Below are 26,454 nucleotides of genomic sequence, written 5' to 3'. Positions count from 1 at the left end.
AATATAATCTGCTATGGGTTATATATGTGTACCAAAAATTTGGGGGCTACAATTGGGATAAACAACTGTCATACTAAATGACAGTTAGAAAGAATCCTCCAAACACTTTTGTGCCGGGTTAGTATCACATTAGTGGTTTCAGTTTTATACCTCCCTGCACTGATGCATATTAGTGGAATATGATAAGTTTTCATGGGATACCACAGATATACTATATCAGAAACAAAGAACACATGGACTTCTACCTACAAAGCTGCATATATATCTGATTTTGAAGACTTGCTGTATCTCTGATGTAAAAGTGTTTGAGTGAGTGAAAAACATACTGCAAGAGCAATGCATTTAGTGAGAACAATTTTTAATAGAAAACATATTTCAAAATTATTTGAGGAAAAAATACTTTCCCCACCCCATAATTGAAGGATCTGTGGTATGCTCACATAGAATGTCAAGCTTTAAGTGTAAAATTTAGACAGCAGAGAAAGTCTGCAATATATATTTATAATTTTGTGGACAAGGATGTATTTATTCAGTTCAAAGATCAAAGAAAACCTATGCAGTCCATTTACCATTGCGTTGAGGAGTCACCTAACTCTGCAGAATATGGAATTTGTATATACATTTTTAAAAAAGAATTGTTTCATGAATTCATCAGTGAAGAAATCCTACTGAAAAAGAGTAAGAATCAGTTAAATACAATGTTTTATTAGTAATAGTGTCAAATGCAATTCATGTGGCAAGTCTGTAGTTTGCAAAACATTTGCTGATTGGAAAGTGCTAACAAGCTTAATGTACATTCAAGTACATTGCTTCAATTTGAAGTGTACTTTCTCTACTGGAGCGTCTGGATGTATCATTGCTAATGCTAACACTGTGAATTTCCCACTTCAACCCACCAAATATTCTAGGAATAAAGGTGTACAAAATTTCTCCAAAGTGACGAACAGTGAGTCTGAGACACCTTTCCTTTATAGATAAGGAAAAAACCCCAAATCAACATTTTATACTTGAGCACCTAAACCAGTGCGTAGGCATCGAAACGAAAAGCCCAATTTTCAAAGGTAGCTTTTGTAAAAGTACAGCACGCTTTTCCATTTGCATGATTTTTCTTTCTAGACTAATCTGTGTATTCGATCAGGCCCAAACATTCATACCAGAGTATCCTCTACAGAGAATGGACACCTTTTCTTCATGCAATTGCAGTTCGTCTCTGATTGCAATCAAGCCAGCATGTAGTCAGCTGTCCCTCAGTCCAAGGAGAGAGCAACTGTGACAGCACGTGCTTCTGGGACAAAGCTGGACACCAGAGGGATGTTAACCAACGTAAATATGTCACGCAAACTATCTGTGACATCCTGACCCCACAGTGTTTGGTTCTTCCATCTCCTGAAGTGCTTTGATCCAGTGGTGGACTGTGAGGAAATCTGCATGGCCTCTTAGGTGGGAAACCATTCTGACCGATGCAGACGTGGCTGGACAGACAGCCTAAAGGCCTTAACCTTGTCTCCATTGGGCAAAGAAAAGTCCTTAGTGAAAATATGCTGGTATCTATTGTTCACTTAGCATAATCACCAGTGCTATTATTGTTAAATGAAAGAGAGCCACCCTCCCCTAAAAGCAAAATCATCTATTTAGACACAGCAATGTTCTGCCTCCTTGTGTCATGCCACTCCATGGTCGTTGCTATTTCTCTCACAAAAATGTCCAGTAAGGGTTTTTTTCCTTCTCAGGACTCTATTTCTTCCATCACTTCCATCACAATTGTTCGAGGGCCCGTCAGGATGAGGTTGCTCACTGTCCTGTAATCCAAGTGGAGAACGTTGAGGCCATTGACAGATACAACAAATTGGCAAACCTGATGAGAAAAGCAAGCAGCAAAAAAAGTTACGCATTAAGACTTTTTTGGTAAGGTTATTTACACAGATGTACTATCAACTCCTGGGCATGCAAAACCTCCAGAACTCTTCACACCATCTCACTCAGCACTCTTAAGAAAAGCACATTTCTTAAAATTAATCAGGCAAGTTAATTTTCAGTAGAATTTTTTGAAATATCACTGCAACTTTCAAATTGGGAAATTTTGAAGTCCTACATCAATCATTTTTCTTATAACAATTATATTTTTCTTATAACAATGATATTTTCTGATATCAATGGTGCTTTGCAAACAATATGGGACAAGACAGCTCTGACTACTGCAAAGAGTCTGTTATCCTTAGTTTGTCTTAACCACTTCATAGACACCATTTTGGACAACTCTTGGTAGTCATGGTGAAAATATGCATCATGTTTCCAGGCTCAGGGCAAGGTCTGGATGGTGACTTCACTAGATTCAGTGCCAAAATCTCCACTGGTACAACACGAACCCAAAGGTTCCAAATTCTAAGAAATAATATCATGGAAGGTGAAGTCAGTACTAGGATGGATTAAAATGTCACTGCCATTTTCAGGAGATACTCCTACACAGATTTAGTTCTTTTTACTTTTTATGTGAACAGTTTTTGGTTTTCTTCACCAAGTAAATTAACTCTCATTAATTAATTTCAAACATGTTAATGTTTTGTTTTTAAAAGCCACAAAAAATTCAAAATTGAAAGTCTTGTATCATCAGAGGCTGTTTTCTGTCCAAAAAGTCTTGATAGAAATATTCTGACCAACACCACTGTATATCTTAAAAGAGCTAATTGGAGAAAAAGTCACATCAACATTGTAAAAAATTGAGGAGGAAAAGAAAGATAACAATACTGATTTCTCAAAAACATTAAGCCTTCTCTGTATCTAATCATAATACTACAATATTTGGTAAAAAGGTGAAAAATGTGTAGTATCTAGATCTGTGTTTTTAATGATAAAAATATGTGGCCTAAAGCAACAATAATATCATCCTGATGTTTCAATGAAAACAATACATTCACTAGAAGGTTATGTTACTCATAAGTCATCTTGAGTCTGTAAGAAAAAAGCTATGAAGCAAGTATCACTAGAAATTTTCACGCTTTATTTTATATTTTTACCTTTCTTATTTAGACAGAAACACAACACAGAAACATATCCAGGAGAGGTGGGAAGCAGCTCTGGTGTCTTCCAGTGCTAGCTCTAAAACAGATTTTCTCTCAAGCCAAGTCATTATACTTCTGTGCATCAGCTACCTCCCCTCTCAAGTAAAACGTGCAGTGAAACTCAATTCGTATTTGTGCAAAATGTACAGAATGTAGCTATCAATGTTCCATTTAAGGAAAATTATAGAGGAAGCAAAGCCAATCCAAAAATGTAACATTTCATCAAAAATGCCACTGATGATTTTAATCTCTGCTCCTTAGAGCCTCTGCACAGGAAGAGCAGCAGCACCAGTCCCTGAAGGGAGGGCAGACCTCTCCCTTGCATCTATCCCTTACCCTCAGAACTCCTCTGCAGAGCTGAAGATCCTGGAAGGCCTTACTGGTAGCCTAAATGATCACCAAAGACTGGCAATCAGCGATACCGCTTAGCCAACTTCCATGGCAGTATGGATGTATCTTTCCTATACATTCATAGGCTATATTTAAGCTACAAGTAGCATTGGGAAAATGGTTCAATTTTTGCATGCAGACAAAGCCTTCTAAATTTTAAGGATTTTGGTTGAAAAGGTAACCCATCATCCTCTGCAGTGTTCCTCAGTATTTAAGAGGCATGTCTATTTAGTTTAAAATGCAGATTATTGCAGTATCTATAGGTCTCTTAACTTCCAGCAGTATTTCCTAACGCGTTCTATGGCTTTCCAAGATTGTATCAAGTTTTACTGAATTACAGCTCTGGCTCCAGAATAATATTTGAGTTGATTTAAAACAGACCTGCAGAAATAACATTGTCTCTTCTGGCTTAATGCAATTTTTGGAAGTTGAATGGCTGATGTTTGTTTTACTGCTGCATATTCTCAGACTTCTCAAGTTACTGGAATCCCAATGCATGGGACTCATGTTTGGCCAGGAACAGGCATGCAAGCATGTGATGGATAAATCTGCATGCTGGATCATGTCAGGGACATTCGGGGGCCTTCAGGGAACATCCCTGCCAGAGGAACAGACTTTCCAGACCAGCCAGCCACTCGCACCAGGGCTGCAATGGTGTAAATGTGGATGGTACAGGCACTGCAATAGTGAACAGCAATCTGGATGCCAAAGAGTGAATTTCTTACACAAAAGACAAGAGTTGACACGTCTGCATTCTCAATGTGTTTGGTTTAATGTATGCCCTTGGCAGTATTATTAATCAGCAATGCATACGGGCTGAGAACAGTCCCCTTGGTGCCATCCTTTGGACTGGATCCAAATGGCTTATTAGTCATTCCAATATTTCAATATTCCAATATCCATTTCCAGTGGATAGGATTAGATGCAAAAAGCCCACCCAAGCCAGATTAGAAGAAAAGTGTGCAGAGGAGGACAAGGCACAGAAGAGCGTACTTCTGACCTAAAATTTCATGAAAAGAACAATTAGGAACAGGAGTAACAAAGAACCAGTGACCCTGAGGGTAGAAAGCTCTCTCCATGGCTCCTAGGGCTGAGTTTCTGCAAATTCCAGATCCAGCTCCCTTAGGGATAAAGAAATATGGAGCCATTTGCTGTGTCCTCCACTCCTGATGAGCGGAGAGAGGATTGCACAGTCCTGACCTCTTCAGTATGCTGAGTGCCCTCGACTCACCCAGTTTTCTTCTCCCTACTGCAGTTTTCCATCCAGCGTTTCATCCAGCAAGGGGAAATGAAATGCAGCACTGCTTCGTGCATTCTGGCCACCATCAAGCCCACATCATGCATTGCTCTCTTGGTGGAGTTACAAAATGAGCGAGAGCAAGTGAGTACTCACAAACCAGCCCTGACTGAGCATATCAACCCACATATTATTATCTCAGGAATTTTCTTAAGGAGACTGGTGTACAAAATTGCGATGATTTAATGTTACATTTATAAAAACACATTTCAAAAAGCTGTAAGGGCTCAGCTCATAGCTATAGCTGTTGAGGGCTTTGTAACTATAAACATGTAAATTTCTCCGTTGGTTTCCACACATCAGTAACTATAATAGATAATAAACTACAGTTAAAAGAGCCTCAAAGAGCCTTTTATTGCTCATTTCCTCATAGCTCTCCAAGGAGCCTGACAGGAGATAAGCATCCATTTTTATCCCTCAGACTTCAAGGAATGACAAAGCCCAGAATAAATTCCAACCATTTTGTTGGTCAGGATGTGGTGATCTAAAAACCACACAAACTATAACAGTTAAAGTAACACTGAAATGAAAAGACTCCCTTAATTAATTTCAAATATTTAAATGTTACAGTAATAAACACTTATTGTTAAGTATTTCAATTCCCCACCTTGGCATACAGCATCTCAGAGAAGGAGGGATAGCAGAAAAGGCACCTCTGTCTTTCTGTGTTTTTTCACTGGCACATACAGGCAGTTTAACTAAATCCAGGTGTTCCCAGGAAAGGAAAACTTCAACTTTGGGCTTATATGTGAACAGAAAGGATCTGGGAACCTATCACTTAAAGAAGTTAACAAAGATTTGTCATGCCATTTATCATCAAACTGAAGATGGTGAGAAGACGAATTATAATTAGTTTCCATAACATTTAATGGCCAAAATCAGGATTGTGCTGTACTTGGATCTGTACAACCCTGCCTCCCCCTCTGGTTATTTGTCTTCCCTCCATGGCAAGCCTTGGCTGCCTGCCCCTTCTTGGACTTGCCAAGCTGCCCTGGAGTTGTACATCCACACCCTTTGATTTTCCTGCTGGGAGAACTGTCAGCTGGGCAAACCAAAGCCCCACTCCCTCACAAGGGGCTGCCTGCACCGGGGCTGGATGGATGAGCCTGCGTTGGTCAGGAGCTGTGGTCAGAATGACTGGAGGATGCTCCCAAGGGATGTCAGAGACCAGCTGCAGGCATGGGCGTGGAATTGCACAACTACCTTAAAGCAAATTATTGAATAAAAACGTCACATACCTATCACTAATTCTTAGCGTTCTGCCTCAGGATGACTTTAATATTTATGAATCCTACAGGAATATTTTTTGAGGATAGGCAGTTAGCCTAGATTCTCAGATATTCAGATGCTGTTTGTGCTATAGGCTTTAGTTACCTGTCCTTGTGGAGCCAGGCCTTGCTTGCTGGACTTTTTTCAATTTAATATATATATTTTTTTTTAAAATACCTTAAAATTTTCCTTTTTTTTCTCTAGACACACTTTTTAAAAGGGTGCTGGGAAAGATCATGAAGAGCTGGAAATTCCCACCACAGAATTCAACTTAAGTGATGATTGCAAAGTTCTTTGGGACAGCCCTAAAAAAACATTTAAATTTACAGATGTAGTGAGTACAACCATTCATCACTGGTCATGAAGCAACTAACAGCCACGCAGAGCCAACAGATAAAATATCTCAAAACAGTAGGATAAGACCACGATTACATAGTCACTTTATCTTGACACAAAATTTTAAAAAAGCTTGAGATGAAGAGGAACACAAATGCCCGTGCCAGCATACAGGAGGCAGCATGGCTGGAGGTGGCTGGGGGACTGCCCTTCTCCACAGCAGCAAACGTGTGCGCCCCATTTCAGTGGCCATGGGTTAAGGCTCTAATTCTCAATGGATTTATCATTTACATTTCGGTGTCAGGGTCAGTGTCTGGAATCCACTCTGGGGTTTTTTTTTGCTAACTTCTCTTTAAGAAACAGTGCATAAACACTATTACTAATACAGATCAAATAGTTACCAAAAAATCAATGTTACCAAATACAGCATTGACTTGAAATTCTTGAATAAAAAGCTAGATTATGCAATTACACATTAAAGATAGTGGCAAAAATACTGTTTTTCATCAGTACTGATATTTAACTCAATTATCTGGGCAGTAATGGGACCATTCAGGGTTTAAGACTGCAAAGCACAAAGTCTCTACCAGCACATGAGTTTTCTCCTCCAACAGCACCAAGGTCAACCAAACAGCAAAGTTTCCATGCTCTGGCATCAGCGTAAAGACATGCTGAAAACATTGCCACTAATTCATTTCCATTGAAGGTGCGAATATTACTGTACGTGTGGCAACTGCATGAAGGAAAATCTTAAAAAATGCTGGAGAGAGAGTGTGAAATCCAGTCCTGCACTAACCTTTCACTCCAGAGCAGCCAGGATTTCACCCCTGGACTCTGTGCAGATCTGAAACAGATTTCTAGCAGCTGGCAGCTCAAACCAGGGCCACATCCTGCTGCAAAGCAGATCCCTTTGAAACCAAGGTACTTCATAAGTTATTAGCACACTGCCAGAAACACACAGTTGTTGGGAAAGCAGTGTGGTAATCAGGGCTGGCTTGGTCGTCCACCATGAGACAGACTGGATTTAACCCTTTGCTCTGTTCATAATTTGTACACACACTGATTTACATAGTTATCGGATAGTTTAGGACACACTCCCTTGACTACTATTTCTTCTTATTATCTGATGTGATGCCAAAGTCACACAGATAATTTTTACTTTAAGACAAGGCATTCCCAAAATACATGGAAAAATGTATTGGTTTCTTTTTGTGGGTTTTTTTTTTTTTTTTTTTTTGTTAAACCTTATTAACATCAAATAGACATTATGAATTCAGGCAAATGCAGGAGTTATTTTCAACCCTGGAAAGTTCTTCAGCAATTTTCCTAAGAAGTAAAGCTTCTAAATATAACTTCTTTCAGAGCTGTCTAAGGAAAAGTGTATTTTGACAGTTTTACAGAATAAAATTGATACCAGAATTGACAATATAACTAATTCAAAAAGAATAGTCCAATGTTAGTGGTTTTGCTTTTCTTCTTGCTAATGAAAATTAAGATGAAATCCATTACAGAAACAGGCTGCTTACATTTCTGTTCTAGAGATACCCTCAATTATTATAAATAAATGCTTTTTTCATGTCCTACTAATCCTACAGGGACAAGGATCAGCTGGCCAGTTTGAGTAGTTCAAGCTTATAATTGTTTCATTATGGTATTCTGAAACTCATTGTGATCTTTCAGAGGAAAGGTTCTTCATGCGTGGTTAGCAAAACCATCTATTTTCTATGTGTAATCTGCAGGAGAGACCTGCGATATCCTGATTTCTATTAAATATCAGGCCATGCTGTCAGTAAGAACCCTTTCTTACAGGCACCCATGCCAACTGGGGCTGAAGGATTAACATTTTTCAATTGTCAGTGACCTGGAGATGTCTGAAGCATAATACCCAAGAAATCAAGCTCTTCACACTTTATAGATACTTTTTAAAACTCTGGGCCAGTGCTAAGATAGAAAACTTACTGGCTGATTGCAGTGGTATGGCCACAGCTATCACTTGTGAAGGTTACTGAACTGCTGAAACTGAGAAGGAAAAAGCAAAGCAAAAAGGGAAAATACATTCTTTACCATTGCTTGTTTAAAAAGGCGATAGATCTGCTTTGGCTTTTCTTGTCTTGCTGACAGATTTCAGCAAAATTCAGGGAAGGCTTAGGTGCTAACAAGAATGTAACATCTGAATTGCAGCTTTCCAGCCTTCAGCAAGGAGGAAGGGGACATTCAAGCTTCCAACATTTTAAAGGAAGAGTTATGCTTCCAATGGGATTTCCCCTCTGACATTCCCCTTGCTCTTCAGGGGATGCTGGGAACTGCTGCTCCCATTCCCGCCTCCCGAGCACTGCTGCATTCTCAACAAACAGATGGAAATCAAGGCATCATTTTTAAAATCTAATTTAAATATGAAATATGAAGGAGCTGGGAAAAGAGTGAAAGTGCACACTTACTCCCATCTAAGGCTGGTATTTTGTCACCGAGGAATAAAAAATTACACTGTTTCTACTTTTTATTGCAGTTACTGAGGGATTTACAAGCGGGTAACCATGCAGGTTTAACCTGACAGTTGTTAGCTCTTTTGAATAAATCTTCTGAGCTACTTACCACTTCATCACTTTCTACATCACACACCACGCCATGGGTTTTTACACACACTCCTTAGTGACAACACCAGAGAATGAGGTTTCCCTCTTCTTAGGGTGTAAAGAACTAATCTTGCTTTTAAAAGAAACATGGAAAAAACAGGTTTGTTTACTAAAAGCTGGAGATTTCATTACCTGGTTATTACCTGATCTGGGACCCCACAACCCATTCTGCCAGCAGACAGGGACACCCTTGGCCTGAATTGCCACGGACTCTGTAGATCCAGGTATCAAACCTCTTCCAAAGGGTAGGAGAGTTTGTAGCAGGACTTGGTGCTTGCACTCCCAAGAGGTGCTCCTCTCCCTTTGTGTTGGCTCTAGGCAGCAATGCACCAAAGGCAGGCACCGCTCCCTTTCAATCTTGTGCCAGCAAAAATAAATAAATGAAAGGACTTGTCTCCAGGCAAAATAAGTTCCCTGATGTGCCTGACATGGCTGGAGGAAGGAGGCAATAGATACATATCTGGTTGGAGGCAAAGGGAAAGAGGGAGATGAAAAGGAGATGAAGATAGGATCAACGTTTCTGGCAGCAGCTTACACTTAGATCAGTAACCTGCAGCTTAAGTTTTCAGATAACTTAAAGTCCCAGTGAAATCAATGGCAAGATGGATGTTAGGGTAGAAGGAACAAGCGCAGAGAAATCTGAGGCAGGAGAACAATGACAGAGGAAAGAGGATGCAGGGCTCAACTTCTTTTATACCTTTACACACACAGCCTACATTTATGCTGGTACGTGGGCTCTTCTGTTTTAATAGGTAACTCATAGCCATAAAGCAGAGGAATCCCCGTGCTCAGCAAAGAGCCCAGGTCACAGAGATGCTGAACATGCTGCCACAGAAGAGCCTAAGACCCAAGACTAACCTCCTAAATAAAAGCAAACACGGGCAGCACTGAAGTATTTGCTCCCACTCTGCTAAGCTTTATACTGTCACCCTGGAATGAGGAAAAGAGATGAAAAGCAGAGGTCCTAAAAGCTGTGTTTCCAGTTAGATGATTTTTTTTTTTTTAATTAGAATTTATGCAGTCTTGCTAGGATTAGTAAATCAAAACTGGAACCTAACAATTCAAAACCTACTGCATGTCGCTGGAAGGTTAAAAAATCATGCAATGTCCTTTTCTACATAATTGAGGTTACTGGATGAAACAGAATAAATTGCAGCTGTGTGTTCAGCTCTGTAAATATCTCTAGCAAATGTGTAATTGGCTGTAGAGTGGGTGGTGTGGGAGTGGGCAAGTATCCAGGTCTTGCATAAACACAGGATTTTCTCTCTAAAGGGACACATTTCTTGTTCAATCTTTACAGGAGTATTAAGTTGGCCCACTGTCCCATTAGCAGGATAGAAACTGGGTTCCAGCAGAGCATGGTACAATGCATAGCAGAGAAAACCAACCCCATTTAAAGAATTACAAACATACGCATGTAATTCTGGCTCTCCATCTTGGTCTGTGGCTGCAGTCTGGTATGGATGGTTTGCCTGAGCAGGGCTTCATTACATATTTTCATTACATACTTATTTTTTTGTTTTTGAAAGAGAGGCTGAATTTTTTATAGTATGCCGAACTCATTGGTCTCTAACTGAAAAAATCAGAAATTAAACAACATAATATAAAAATAAAAAATAAATACATCTAATAAAATAATATCTCTTTTATAACATAATATAATAATTCACATAATATAAAATTAAATCATAGATTCTCAAAGGGCCTCATCATTGGTTCAGATAGTGTCTGTCTCCCTCCCTTCCCACTGATGGGAATTAATAGGAATTTAAGTCTTTTTTTTTCACCAGGAATAGAATGAAACCATTGCTGTGCAAACTCCACAAATAGAGTGGACAAATTAGAGGGGAAACCAGCTGACCTAATAGCCCATGAGAACAACTCTTGTTTTGGGGAGGGCAGCTTTTGGTGTGCTCACAAGTCTCAGCTCAGTAGCAGCAGAGCTTCCCCAACAGGTTGACTGAGCGGTCAGAGAAACACCAACACAGCAAATGGGAATTACTCATGTAGGTGAATTAAAGCTATCTGTAGATACCTGGAGGGTAATAACATAAGAACCTAATACCCTGAAATGCAAACCTTCCATAAATACAGAATAGGGAAATATAGGTCACTGCTTCTCGTGGCCCTAATTGGGAATTGGTGTGTAAAATGACTGACTTAATCTGAGTTCCAGTGGGCAATACCCACAGGTAAAGTCAAGTTGGACTGGGCCACATCAGGAGAGCAAACTAGCGACTGCATGCTTAACTTTATAAGCATTTTTATTGCATACTGCAATTTGATACCCACCACAGAAAATGTTTAATAACTTGAATGGCTAAAGGTGGCTCTGGGTGAAATAATACATCAGTAGCAGAAGAACACAGAGACTTAGCTTAGAAATAATGCCTTTTTATGCTTGGGTTGACCTTTTAGTGTTCCTTTTTTTTTCTTGGTATATCTATACCTAAACTACAGTTGCTAAAAGAAAAACACACATAATGAATAAAGAACTTAAAAACTATATATCAGTTTACCTACAAGGTCAAATATAATTAGCTAAACTAACTAAATGTAGCTTGTTTAGGACCCATATTAGTTAAAAATAGTCCCTAAACCAGCCCAATAAGGGAGTTACAAGGGCAGTCAGATCTATGCAGGGCACCCTCAGCACCCTCTGGTATCAAGACTGTAATGAGCAGGAATGGTCTGTGCCATTTGAGACAAACAGCTGCTCTCTGTTTTCACAGACAAAAGTGCAATTGTTTTTCCATGTGTTTGACTAGCTAAACAGAGCCTTGGCTTTAATGCAACATGTTTCCCGAATCATTCACTTATATCATGAAAGGAAGCCAGCTTGTGTCTTGAGCAGCAACAAGAAAAGACACGGAGAAGTGCAGAGAAGAGTCTGTAAAGCAGGCAGCCGGGGAGCAGCAGCATCACTGAAGCACTCAGGGCAGACAGCTGCGATAGCCATGATGCTGTAAACCCAACAGCATCTGAGGCCCCTTCAAGGCTTTGAGTGAAATGAATATTGCAACTAAACCTAATAACACAAAATGCTTTTCATCCTCAATTGAGAGCAAAAGTAGTTCAAAATGCCAGCATTTTGCTGGACTGGCCTCTAATTTTATGTCTTCTTTATAGACACTTAGGATACTCTTTGTAAGATTTCAGTCATTCCGTAGATAAGTTTTCCAGATGACAGTCCTCTCTTTAGAGCCTGGCTACCTAAGAGTGACCTGCAATAGCCTAAGAAAGCTTGATCAAGGGTAAGATCCCAGCTGTTCTGGCAGGCACTAGATCTTGTCGCTCAATGGGCTACAGATCACTCTGGAATTTGGAAGCTGTATCAAAACACAAGCACAGCCCTGTTTTACAGTGCAGCTGAAAGCAAGACTGCTTTCTCTCTTTCTGAATGGCTACAGCTGTAAGGCTTCACGAACAATCAAGAAAGCACTTTCATAAATGCACTATGTTCAGATACCTGGTTTTCCTGCCATAAAACACCATTTACTCAAAAAGAATTTTAAACTTACTTTTTATTAATATAATGTGACTAAATTTTTAAAAATCCACTGACCTCCGATTACAAACCTGCAGACAAATTTTTTTTCTGAATTGTATTTGTTATTGATGACAAGGAACCAATGTACAGACACAAGTATAGTAGGTCACTTCTTGCCCAACAGCACTTTAGGTGACTGGCCTACAAACAAGTTCAATTCTAATGTCAACTACACCATGGTGAATGCAGAAAAAAAAGCTCTGAGGTATTATGAAATTTTCTGTATTTGCATAAGGCTTCAGCTGTAAAAAAAAAAAAAAAAAAAAAGTCATTTTATTGCCCAGTAAAACTCTCTCTCTGTTAAAAGTCTTTAGAAAAAATCACAGTTATTGGAAATCTAATACTGTTCTGCAGGCCAAAATTCAGGTCTGGGATAAGCAAGGAAGACCTTGCTAAACCTGTGTCCTGTAAGTTTAGGGGGGAAACAAAGGAAATTCATTGTTAAAGGTGAAATTTGTACTCAAAATTTGTACCCACTCCTTTTATATTTCGCCTAGGAATTCTCACTGCCTTCATTCCTTTCTCTATAGTGAATAACATAGATGCTGTCGTTCAAAAACAGGACTGAAAATCATAAAAAGATTTTTTCTGTTTTCTTTTGTGTGTTTGCAGTTTACATGCTGCTGGAGTGACATTTGAGCACTGTACTGCCCATCTGCATGGGAGTGGATCTTTCCCCTTATACTTCAGGGGGGTGACTTTTCACGCGCAGAGTTCTGGTTTCTTTATCATAGAACAGTCCCTGATAGTCACAGCAAGCACCTAGTCTCTAGTCCAGTATAAAGCTGTCTGATTTTTTAATTGATTTTATGTCCACTCACTTAGGAGAACAGAAGCCCATGGTCCATTCAAGAGACTGCAGTCCCACACCCATCTACTTGGTGGTGACTGTGCATTCAGAGGCATCTGCACAAGGGCAGAGTTCACTTAACCATCCAAAACAACTTCAACAAAAGTACTATGGCCTCAGAAGAGATGTCTTCAAAACAAACTGATCCTCAAACAACTCCACGGGGAAAGAGGCAAGGCAACCAAGGAAATGAGAGCAGAAAAATGGAGATCCACCAAAAATAGAATGTAGGATGAAATTCTGATATGTCTGAAGACCATGGGAGCTTTATCATGGATATAAAAGAACCAGAATGTCATTCTTAAGGGTCTAATAGCTTATTAGTGGAAAACAGAGCAAAATAGAGAATTTTGGTAAAGACTAGCAGAGGCTGGAATACGGTACTATTGGAAATAGAAAGCTTCTACTCACCCCCAGAAGAGTTACAGCCTGGGGAGGGATGGCAGGACAGTACATCACAAAAAGTATTTGGAGTTGATGCAAACATAAATTCCTCACCAGGAGGAGGAGGAGGACGGCTTAGCAAGAGGAGAGTTGTACAGACTGAATTTTGAAACTCAGTGGAGCCTGTGCTGGTGTAACATTGCTGCATGGGAGTTGGTAGCTCCAGTCTATACATTTGGATCTATGTGTTGCTCTGAGACTGGGAAACCTAAACCATACACTGTGAACGACAGCTCCAGGAAACACAACAACACTTTAGCAAACCTGGAGTTTTATTCATTTGTACTGTTACAAAAATGGATCTACTCATCAAACTTTTTGATTATGGCAATTTCCATCTGTCTAACCCCACAGTACTTTACGAGAATATCTATGTATTCTGGTAGGAAAATGGTCAGTGAATTTGTAACAAGGTAAAGAAGAGAATCCAAATCCAAGTTGTGTCTTCCATGTGGCCACCATGGGGCAGGTTCAACCAGCAGGCCAGTGGTACAGTGTTTCTAAGATAGTCTCCCGTCACTCAGAGAGGTCCAACAACGATAGGGCTTCCACCACGGAAAAGGAATAAAACAGAACGGAGTAGCTGGTGCAGCAAAGGGGCAGAGGAGAGACTGATTAGCAGCTCATCCAATGCTGCACTGGGATTCCCAATGACAAGGAGAAAGAGGGACTGCTGAGAAAACATTTAATGATTTAAATCAACCTAAAGACACTGTGCTAATGCAAAGGATGATCAAGGACATAAGGACTCCGTTGTTGCACTTGTAGTATTCTGTAATGAAAGCAAAGAAGAGATTTGCCAAACCTCGTCTCCTTTTGGCAACCAGTCAAAATTCTGGCAATGACACACAACGCAGCTCCCAAAATCACATTTTCCTTCCGTAAGAGAAGCCCCTAGTTTGGTAAGAGGGCTGAATTCACAAAACTCTCAGACAAGAGGAGATGGGTGTAATGCAGTTTTCTGCCCAGTACTCATAGAACTGTGTTACTATGATAATGTTGATGGCAATAATCCCAGTATAGTTAGAGTAACAGGGTTTTAAGGTAGGTCCAACCTATTGAAAAGTGGTAACAGGACACTCTAAAAAATTTGGGAGCTACATTGAGGTTAATTAAACACACCCACTGGAAATAGAAACTTCAGGTCAGTTACAGAGGCATCACCACAGCTCACCAGTGAACTCCCTGAGAAAATGATGACCACAGACCAAAAGGAGAAGGCAGACATAGCATAGGAACACCCAGGCACAGATTCATGCATTGAGCGGGAAAATATAGTGACTGCTATACATGCTCTTAAACAGTTGTCAAGGACAACCAACCACTAATCCATTTTTCAAGTTCAATGGCAGAGTTGAGCATTTTCACATTCACAAATATTTGATCTCTTCCAACTTCTGTTGAATCATCATGCTACTAACACAGCTGCCTTACTAAATTTTTCTTTAGCGCCTTTTAGAAAGATTTCTACTAAAGATCAAATGAAAAAAAAAAGCATCCAAACTGTTGACCATTACATTCTTACTATGCTCTTAACACGTCCTAGCACGTCCACTCTTCTTGAGCAAGACTTACAAGATGTTCAAGGCTAATGGCTACCCTACTCAGCTCACTCGCTCCAATCTCTGTGATAGTAGCACAAAAAATCTGAGGTTCTGGTTACAGCTGAATAAAAGTGAAACACGGAGCTGAAACTTGTTTGAATTTTCTTTGGTTTTGCAAAACCAGAGTTGATTTTTATGGTAAAATATGAAATCTGATTTTTTAAAATTGGATTTCTCTAAAGTCGTAGGTGCTTGAATATACCTTCCACATTTCTATGGAGGAGCATGGACCTTTATGTTATAGTTTATAATTAAATACTATCAGAAAATTAGGCACTCACTTACAGAGACATGTTTGAAACTTATATATACATTTATATTCAAGCCCTACAGTAGTGGCATTCATTGCATGCAGTGCTACGTGCATTTAGCTCTGCTGCTTCTCTATTTATGGACAAGCTATGAAAGCATTTTGTCAGCAACTTTTTTTGAGTGTTCACATTACCAAATACATTCATTCTGAATTCACTCTAATGTAATTATCAAATTCAGCAGCCAGCTGATAACACAGCTAAAGGAAAATACCAACCTGCCTCAGTGTTTTCATGCTGTAATTAAAACCAGATGGCAACTCGTGTAATTTATGCTTTTCTACAATCAGTAACATGTTGGTATAAGATAAGAATTCTAAGACTGAATTGCATCTGCTTCAACAACACCATATGCTAGTGCACAGTATAAATATTTATCCAAACCTACTTCATCTTCTCATTTAAATCTCAGTCACATGTGATAGTGAAAGTACCCTTCGGATACCTCAATTAGCACTGAAGCATCTCCCCAGCACCAAACACTGAGGTATCTTCCCTTTCCTAACTTCATGGAGGGTTAAATGGAGGCATGTTTGTTGTGCCTTATTTATACAATATAAATCCCAGTCTTCAAGCTCCCACTAAGATGCCTTTAGGAGCTACAAAGAAGTTTCTCACTGACAATGTCCAAGCTTCTCTACTTTTCCCACTATCCTGTAAAACAGTGAAGTCTGACCACAGCCACAAATGGGATACTTTTTCCTGGGGGAATATTTTTTTTTTTTTTTTAGGATTTTTAGACTGGTTTATCTTGCTTGTCAAACAGTTAAGCAATCACCAGGTTTGAGGTCAGATTGGCAAGGACCATGGAATGGGTTTTGCATTTCTCTGCAGCATGGGGTACGTTCAACCTCCCAAGAACCTCACAGTTCAAATTTCTTCCTATTGCAGGAACCTAAGGCATTGGAAATTCCTCTGATGTCACATGTTTTGGGGTTGGTTTTCCCACCACTTGGCACCTTATAATGCATAGCTTTTAGTCCTTTACGTTACATGCTATAATATATTGGACTCTTTGGGCTAATCAGATAGCACCTATGTTCCCTTGATTTCAGGGAGATCGGGCTTGATGACCTCAACGAACCTGACAGTAATCTGCTCCATGAGACAGTGGCTGCTCAATTACACTTGAGATTTGGCTCTTATTCTGCTAGTGAAATCATTTGAGAACCTGGACCTGAAATAATCATTTGTGAATGCAGAAGACGATAGCACAGGCAGAAAATTTATGAGGCTGACCTCCTCCCTTTGCCAGCTTTTAAAGATCAGAAGGAGAGCAGAACCACGCTGAAATGGTCCTGGCTGTATGCCGTAATCCCCGAGCAGAGCTCAGAAGACAAGGGGTTAGTACCAGTGACCATATGTGGTCCTCCAACTCCCTGCTACTAACTGAAATGAAGAAGAACTAGAATAGGATAGAAAAGCTTGAGTGACCATTGGCAACTTGTATGATACAAAGACCTTAAGTATAAAATCTACAAACACAAATTTGCTCAAAATCAGTTTAAGGAATAAGATATTCTTTCGCATTCCTCAAAGGTTAGAGCTGGGCACTGATTTATCCAACCAAAGGGAAGAAGAGATAATCAGCAAAATGAGTGATTAATTTGTTTCTTTCACAAGCCTCACACAAAGCTATGTCTGCTTGCTTTGTCACACTCTGTTGCAGTGATGTCACACTAAACAACATGTGATGCATAATTTAAGTCACTAGTTTGAAGTCAAGTTGTGTAACTTTTCAAGGAATACTTGTACCTTAAAATCAGAAATTAACTTACAGAGTAAAACAATGAAAAAAGGGGAAAAAGAGTTTTCCTGACAACAACTGGCAATATTTAGCAGTGTCATCCTCAGAGACCCAAATTTTGCAGCCAGTCAATACTGAATATTAAAGCAACCTAGGAACTTCAAAATCCTGCTGTTCCTGTCTTCCACTGCTGACAACAGCAGACAGCAAAACAGAGCTGTAAATAACTTAGAAGTACGCATCGCAACACTGACTCCTTTCATAGCCCTGTGTCGCCTCCAGCTCCCACTTGTTAATGCGCTTACAGCAACCACGCTCTTCGCAAGGCTGTCACAGGCAACTGCACTTCAACAAACCCTGTCTAAAAATACTTTAATAAAGCTAATTGACAAGATATTTATTAAATTATTTGCTCAGCTTCATACTTGAAACCTCAGACTGAAAATAGTAATCCTATTTACCAGCCCCAGAAGAGGTATCAAGACTTAAAGCCAAAAAACATAACACTCTCTCACACCTCTTCAGCAGACCATGCTTGCAGGGATTTTCTCAGAATTAAATTGTCTGAAAATTTCCCCCAGAAGAAGATGTCACGCATAAGGAGATGGCAAGTGCTGCCACGCAGAGGTGCACTTGTGTGACAGAGACCCGTGCATCCCAGCCACCCAGCGCCGTGCCCACCACACAGCTGCTGTGTGTGGCCAGAGCTCCATCCCAAGCCCATTGAGATTTCGACCCAGACTCCCAATTCACAGCACTCTGGAGCAGGGCAAGACCCCAGCCAAACTCAAACTGAAAGCAAGCCACCAGAGTCCTCCAGGTGGGTTGCGCCTGTAATGTTTACTGCTTTATAAAATACATGGTAGAGTATTAAGTGCACAAACTGAGGTCCTACAATGAGACTGTAGGCAGCAGTCCTCTCTCAACAGTTTGTCCAGTGTAATGCAGAGACAGGAATATAGTGCTCTCCAACAGAGGTAAGTGCAAAATCACAAGCTTTACAAATAAAGACACTTCCAAAAACGATTACACTGGATACATCTCCTTAGGAGGAAAAACCCTGCTGCTACTGCCAAGAACTTTTCTACAAACTGCAACGCCAAGTCTTGGCTCTTCTTCAAATTCTTGCCCTTTTCATCATAGCCAACTTTCCTTGTTAGCACTTCTTTGGTGTAGTGCTCAGAGCAATACTGGCAGACAAAAGCCTCTTGCACCAGCCCACCAGAAGTTACCATGCCCCGAAGTCTATTTTCAAAGTGTCCCTCCTGCAGCTTCCACACAGGGGAAGGTTTATTTTCAAGGAGCTGTCATATAAAGCCTGTCATACGATTCCTTTAAATTTGCCAGATTGAAGATTCTGTAAACAGATGGATTAAGTGACATAGATTTTTAAAAATTTCAAATACTGCACTATAATTTACATACCTATTGCCATGGGAACACCTCAACAAAACCTCTTATTTTCAAAGAAAATTGGCATTTCTTCACCAGGAGCTAAAGGTATTCAGTGTTTCTGAAAATGGGGTGCCGATTTTGGTGTCTAAACAGGGACTCATCTAAAGTACTGCCATAATGTTTCATGTGCAATTCTGCTCTGAAAAGCTTTACATAAAGCTAGCATCTTTGCAAATAATCAGATCTGCCCTTTGTGCAAATTCGAGGCCATATATACCAGTTTTACTGTCTAAAATACTGCTTGCTCCCCTCAGGACCATGGACTATTTTACATTCTCATGTGTTGAACGGTTCAGGTAAACCTTTGTGATCCCATCAGAGTACATGAGCACATGGAGAGCATGAAGGGAAGATACAAGGACATAATTTGGTACATAAAACCAGTTTCAGAGGTGAAATACAGAAGAACCCAGCTTAACTGAAACATCCTAGTGTGTAGTCACAGGACTGCCAGCATGAAACCAAAAGTAAAAACAAACCAAAGCCCTACTATATTCAGCTCTAAGCTGCTGAGTGCAGAAGTGAAATCTCTAAGATTATACATATGACACCACAGTGTTATTTTTACAAGTCAGGTTTCAGAATAGATCTACTTTGTTGCTAGCTGTTATATTCAGAGACTAAACGATACTGTAAAGTACTAAACTCCCAAGTTCAGGATCTAGAACATACACATGAATAAATTCATTATTTTTAAATTTAAGTCCTTTAAATTTTAGGCAGGATAACTGTTTGAAAATTATACTCTTCATATAAAAATTGTAATTGTATTTTATATTTAAGTATTGTATAAAACACATTAAAAATTCCAGCTCCCTCAGGAGTCAAGACATTTGCCAGCAGAAAGTGTCAGGACCTTGTGCACCAACAGGCTCTGCAGCTGCCATTCCCCCTCCCAGGGGTTTTTCTTGCCTGTGCTCAAAAAAAGTAAATGTTTCAAAGACTGTACATTCTTGTAGGTTTCATTTAAAAAAAAAACCAGCAGCTGGAGAGGAGAAACCCCTGTAGTGCATTTGCTAAGGAGGGTGCCATGGCAGGTCTGGCATCGTGTGATGGGCAGGATGCACATCCCTGGAGTCATGGCAGCACGTGCTGCATCCAGCTTGGTGGGTGTGAATATACAGGCAAGAGGCAGCTGGGGTGAGTGTGATGGGAAAAGGAGACGTATCAGAAGGAAGGGCAAAATTCATGGCAAACTGGGCTGCATGTGGAATACATCTGAAACCTTCAACTGTGTTCTTACCATACAATAGAAGATGACATAAACTGATAATTTGATCTTTGCGTCTGGCCCAGCCTGGACATTGGAGTAAGTGTAGCAGCTAATTTCCTTTTCTTGCTTTTATCTGTACTTGGCATAATGCTTTGCTTTTATTTTTCCCACTGTACAGTACATTAATTCACAGATATATGCAGGATGTCATCCAAACCTGCAGGTGAGTCAATGGGCGCTGCATTAGCAGTACAAAAGTCTTCACATGGAATTTGTATTTATTTATTCTTAAATCATGTATGAAACTATTTCAGCTCTTTATGAAATATTAAAGTATCTTACATTCTTCCTTCCAAAATGTCTTGAATCTTAACTGCTTTACAGTGAACAATGGGTTATGCTAGCTTCACTTTCAATAGGTATGTCTGACTTTGCCTCTTCCTATACAGGCAATGTCCAGAAGCTGCACACCAGCAACCACATCAATTGCAAAGTAAAAAGAGGGAAGCTAAAACTGTGCAGAGTTGGAAAAGGTGAAAATAAACAAAAAAAGCCCCCAAAAACCAAAACACTACCACCACCACAAACAAAAAACCAAAAGAAACCCCATGAAAGGGAAAAGATCAAGAAAGCAACTTGGAAAGGATAAACAAGTTTCACAAGGAAAAAGGGCTTGAAGAATCTCAAGGACATTAGAAAAGAAACAAGAGGAGGGTGAAAGGCAGCAGAACTCACTGTGCACAAATGCCTGAAACTGAGACAAAGATACTCAACCCTGGAAACAAAAGCACCTCTCCCTCCTCAAGTACAGGTAGCCCAAGACCTTCACTGAGCAGCCCAAATACTGCTGGTAAATCATCCTGTTTTGAAAACCCACCTTCATCCCAGCCGCAGCTGCTGGCCCGCTGGGGTCCACAGCCTGGATGTGGCAGGGCTTGCTCCCCCGCACCACAAAGCCCCAGCCCACTGCATCGCCAACGATCTGGAAAGAGAAAAGAAGGATGTGGTCACCTTCAAGTAGCTCCATGAAATTCAAGGGGGTAACAGATAAATGGTTCAAGACATAATTTCAACATCTCTCTACTTCCAACACCTAGTAAAGGACATTGTGTACAGGCTGCTATATCACTCATGAGAAAGGCTCTATCCAAATGATTCTTCTTGCCTTTAATGAACCTCTTTTGTTGAACTAGGAGGCTGTAAAAAGCAATGCTTCCAACGACTAGGTTCAAAAAAGTCTGTACAGAAAGGCTTTCTCTAATAGTGAATATGAATCAAAATTTTGGTCCCATCATAGTCTAGGAAGACCTAAGTAGAAAACTTCAATTTGGGTAGGTAATCCACTCCTGCAGAGCAAGTATTACCAGGAGCACAAAGTCTAGATGAGTTTGTATAACAATTAATAAATGTTAATTGCTTTATGTAATTTTACAGTCCATTTAAGTCAGCAGTACTACATTGGCATAAAGACAGGATAAACAAGTGCAGAATCAGACCTGAAATGTGTGGAAGTACTGATAACAGAGTGTGGGATTTTAAAGTACAAACCTTAGCAAATGCAAATAAGCTCTGATTATCCCATCAGAAAATGTCTGTTTGGATTACTTTATGCATACAACATGCAGAAAATTAAAAAAAAAAAAAATAGTGGAGACATACCGTAAATGTTTTTCTTACATATGGGGCTCCAGGCATCAAGAGCTCATCAGCACTCACAGGTCTCTTCAATACTGTGGAGGTACATAAATGAGTATTCAATATAAACATTCCTCTGGAGTTTCTCCTAATAAATAAGATACAGTATTGGGATACATCTTTTTGGTCACATTTCCCATACATTCTTTCAGTTCTTGCAGACTTGCTTGAAAGTAGTAAAAGAGCCAAGGAAAAACCAGCAGAATAACTCTTGAGTACAAATGATGAGATATTTGGAAAATCAGGGCATTTAGCTAACAGACTTTGTTGCCTGCAATCAAGATACACTAAACACTACCACAAACATCAGAAGTGGCTGTTGCAGTGTTCAAACGAGTGACTGACCTTCCTGACATGGAGCAGCTTTTCTTCACGGCTCGCTCTGTGAATGTTGGGTGGTCTCTGCTATTTTATAAGTTAGGTTTGAATCACAGAATTAAGTAATAAGAAAATTCTGCTTGAGTCAGGAATTATTCCAACAAAGAGATTTCTGCAATTGTAGGCACTGACATCTAACCCCATCTTATCCAGGGACAGCCTAGGTAACCTATAGCTGGCTGGGATTTTACATGAAAGGAAATACCATTGAGTTTCTGCAGGTGATTCCCCATTGACTTGCTATGCATTGGGATAATTTCAGAATCACAGAATTGTCTAGGTTGGAAAAGACCTTGAAGATCATCTAGTCCAACCATCAACCCAACATTAACAGTTCCCAACTACACCATATCCCTCAGCGCTATGTCGACCCTACTCTTAAACACCTCCAGGGATGGGGACTCCACCACCTCCCTGGGCAGCCCATTCCAACACCTAACAACCCGTTCTGTAAAGAAATACTTCCTAATATCTAGTCTAAACCTTCCCTGGAGCAACTTGAGGCCATTCCCTCTTGTCCTATCACTTGTTACCTCATTAAAGAGACTCATCCCCAGCTCTCTGCAGCCTCCTTTCAGGTAGTTGTAGAGGGCGATGAGGTCTCCCCTCAGCCTCCTCTTCTCCAGACTAAACACCCCCAGTTCCCTCAGCCGCTCCTCGTACGACATGTGCTCCAGACCCTTCACCAGCTTCGTTGCCCTTCTCTGGACACGCTCGAGTAATTCAGTGTCCTTTTTGTAGTGAGAGGCCCAAAACTGAACACAGTAATTGAGGTGCAGCCTCACCAGTGCCGAGTACAGGAGTAAGATCACTTCCCTGTCCTTGCTGGCCACGCTATTTCTGATACAAGCCAGGATGCCATTGGCCTTCTTGGCCACCTGGGCACACTGCTGGCTCATGTTCAGCCGGCTGTCAATCAACACCCCCAGGTCCCTCTCTGACTGGCAGCTCTCCAGCCACTCCTCCCCAAGCCTGTAGCGCTGCTGGGGGTTGTTGTGGCCGAAGTGCAGCACCTGGCATTTGGCCTTATTGAAACTCCTACAGTTGGCCTCAGCCCATATCTCCAGCCTGTCCAGGTCTCTCTGCAGAGCCTCCCTACCCTCGAGCAGATCAACACTCCCACCCAACTTGGTGTCATCTGCAAACTTACTGAAGGTGCACTCGATCCCCTCGTCTAGGTCATCAATAAAGATGTTAAACAGGAGTGGCCCCAAAACCGAGCCCTGGGGGACACCACTCGTGACCGGCCGCCAACTGGATTTAACTCCGTTCACCACAACTCTTTGGGCCCGACCATTTTCCCCTGAACAAAGTAAATGTAAAGTTCTGCCAAATCAAATCGATGCTATTCTGTGTACCATTTCTTTGTCTACAAATGCTTCAAGAAATGGAGGACAATGGAAAGATATATGTTCTTCACTGTATCTGCCTGCTTCACCTCTAAAATTATGGCTGCTTTTCTTTTAGTGATAAATAATTTTGATGATGTCTGCCTTTTCAGTCACAGGTGGAAGATAAAATTTCTCACAGATGGTATTCGAAGACGTTCATGAGTTTCTTAATGACATTCATGGAAGCAGGGAGAATTCTAGCATACAAACCAATATGTTTTTTTTTTTACTTTCCCATGGATTTTGACAAACTGTCATTTAGCCAGCATTACACTTTGCAGAGCATGCCTGGTCAACATGAAAAACCTGAATGATTATGTTCATTCAACAAGTCAGAATCAGGAAAATCATCCATGCAGGACTCCCTTGAGTGCCTCTCTTCATTATACCTCCAGAAAGTTTTTTTTTTTTGATGATTGTTTTTCTGCATGACTGGTCAAATCATGACCTGGGCTTTTTTTAAGTGTTTGTCTGCAAGAGAACTCTTCTGACAATACATATACCACTGCCTTGTGCTTATTAGCACACAGTTCAGTGACATGTTCTGGGTCTGGATAGCAGGAAAATATTTGTGAAAAAAATCACTTTATAGACCAGCAGAGTATTAAGAATTCCTCCGTAACATTTACATCTGACAGCCTTATGTTAACCTAAGTGAGATGATGTGTGGATCTGTACTTGCGCTATGGGAGAAATTACCCTACATTGTATAATTCTTTAAAATAAGTCTGTTTATAAGCCCATTGCTGTCTTCTTTCAAATATGAGTCTGTTAAAGCTATTCAGAGTTTGAAAAGTAGTCCTAAGGGAGAATTTCTCTTAAAAAATAAAGAATTTATGCAAGGGTAACATCGGCCTATCCTTTTTCTTTCAGTGTTGTGTAATCCACTGCATGAAAATAAATTTGTTCTCACTACTCACGGGTTGCCACTTCGCATATAATCAAAACCATAAATGAACGGAATAGTTGGCATACTTCAGATAACACACATTTATGGGCAGTGCATAAATGCTGTTTTATCTGTCCCAGAAAAGTTTCCAGGATGTAATTAATGATGTACTGGGGCCAAAGAGCTCCCCATACAAAATCTATCACAGCATTTCTGGGAAGTATACCTGAGAGATATTCTGCCAAAATGTGATAATGTGGCACTCTTCATATAGGCACAAACCCATTGCACATAGGGGTAAACACATCAGAAGGTGGTGCCGAATGCGCAAGAGCAATGTACTCCAGGGATGCAATGACCACCAGCACTGAGAGCATTTCCCCAGCCTGGACAGCAGGTCTCGTGTAGAGGATTAAGGCTTCTGGGCATGCAAGCCTACTGAGTCCGTCAAATTATTTTAATTTAGAGCCTCATATTGAATTCCCAGCAGACCCTAAGGAGGGGGAAGGAAATGTGCTAAAAGGAGAGAGAAAGAAAATATCCCCATAACTACACCTCTCTTTCTGATGGCCAGTCTGCACAGCAGGAATGAACTTTAGCTCACTCATCTCCAGAGTAAATTGACAATGTTTTGAACAGGATTCATATAGTGCTTGAGGCACTCTCTAGTAATCACTTCAAATGCCAGCATCCCTGTGAAAACAAAGCTTACACACATCCACTGAAGCCTTCTCCCATTGCACAACACTCCCCACACTATCAGCAGAGACCCGGTAAATTTGAAATAATAAGGAGCACAAAGGGCAGAAGGGACTCTGCTTTGAAATTCAGGGCTGTTTCTGAGGTAAACAGAGAGGCTGAAACAATATCTATCCTGGTTTGCTTTTCCCTTCCCAGATGTAGAGTAAGAAACAATTTTAAGTGAATTGTGGAAGAATGGGTGTGTTTAACCTTCTGGCGTGGGATAGGAAATTCTTTCAAAAGGAAAATAAGCTTCAAAACTACTTTTACCTTCCTAAACAGACTGGTGTAAGACCCACACAAATGAAAATGTTGAAATGGTCCCTGACAGGCTGAAACAATGCTGCCTTTTTATAGAGGCTGATGTTTTCTGAGTTGCATCATTTCATAGCAACTCAAGCGGCCACTGGATAGTTAAACTCTCCTCTGACTTACACCGAAGGAATGTTTCTAGGAGGAGATTTGAATTGGTTCAGAGCTTGGCAAGAACGAGGCAAATCTGGGCCTCGGACTGCATGTCCTCCTAAGAGATAAACTGCAGCTCAAACCACAATTATGGGCTTGATGCAGAGATTATTGGAGGCAGACGTCTGGCTTGTGTCCAGAAGGACTTCAGGCTAGATGATAATAGTCCCCTCTGGTCTACAAAACCTGTGACGCTGTGTATTAATGTATCCTTGAAAAGATAAACTTAGACACAATGCTAGGCATTCTTCATGTTGCCTTCTCCCCAAACAGATGTCTGTGCCCCGGCTCCTGTGCATCGTAAGCAATGCTGGTGCTCACCAGATTTGGGGTTGCAGAGGACGGGGGGACTGCTGCTGAGCGTTGGGCTACTGCTGAAGTACCCGCTGCTGCCACAGCTACTCATGCTGCTCCTCCGTACTGCTGACACAATCTTTATCTCCTTGGTGGGACTCACTAGAAAGAGAGAAAATACAGAGAGAAGGGGAACTGGTATCAATGATTAAACCCATTTCCCTGGTTTCTTTAAAACAATAGCATTAAGCCATCCTTTTACAGGCAACACTGGGAAGGGGTTAGCGTGTTCTACATAGTTAGAAGAGTCACTGCATGAGTATAATGCTGTAGCTAACGCAATGGCTGAACTGCTCCCATTGCAGTGTCTTCTAGGAGGCATTTCAATGTAGGCAAGTAAGTTTTTCCAGTTTTCCTTTTACTTGCATTTATTCTTTCAGTTG

The 26,454-nt window shown here is 40.5% G+C and overlaps 1 protein-coding gene across 2 annotated transcripts in view; it reads right to left on the bottom strand.

The window, feature by feature from the left end:
* Nucleotides 1–341: 341 nt before the first annotated feature.
* Nucleotides 342–26,454, bottom strand: part of DEPTOR (DEP domain containing MTOR interacting protein) — a 77,200-nt gene continuing 51,087 nt past the window's right edge. Inside the window, exons 7-10 of one of the 2 annotated variants that reach the window (XM_074887152.1) lie at nucleotides 26,039–26,173; nucleotides 21,818–21,888; nucleotides 21,036–21,140; nucleotides 342–1,855 (exon numbers count right to left, since the gene is read on the bottom strand). In XM_074887152.1, coding sequence (XP_074743253.1) covers nucleotides 1,727–1,855; nucleotides 21,036–21,140; nucleotides 21,818–21,888; nucleotides 26,039–26,173 — 440 coding nt within the window. In that variant the 3' untranslated portion in view covers nucleotides 342–1,726. Of the gene's footprint in view, nucleotides 1,856–12,534; nucleotides 12,777–21,035; nucleotides 21,141–21,817; nucleotides 21,889–26,038; nucleotides 26,174–26,454 lie in introns of those variants that run through there. The other variant, XM_074887162.1, reaches the window with a different exon arrangement.

Source organism: Strix uralensis, chromosome 1, assembly GCF_047716275.1.
Source record: "Strix uralensis isolate ZFMK-TIS-50842 chromosome 1, bStrUra1, whole genome shotgun sequence".
Classification (NCBI taxonomy): domain Eukaryota; kingdom Metazoa; phylum Chordata; class Aves; order Strigiformes; family Strigidae; genus Strix; species Strix uralensis.
The sequence above is the reverse complement of the archived record's forward strand: the minus strand, read 5'-3'. Positions and strand labels throughout refer to the sequence as shown.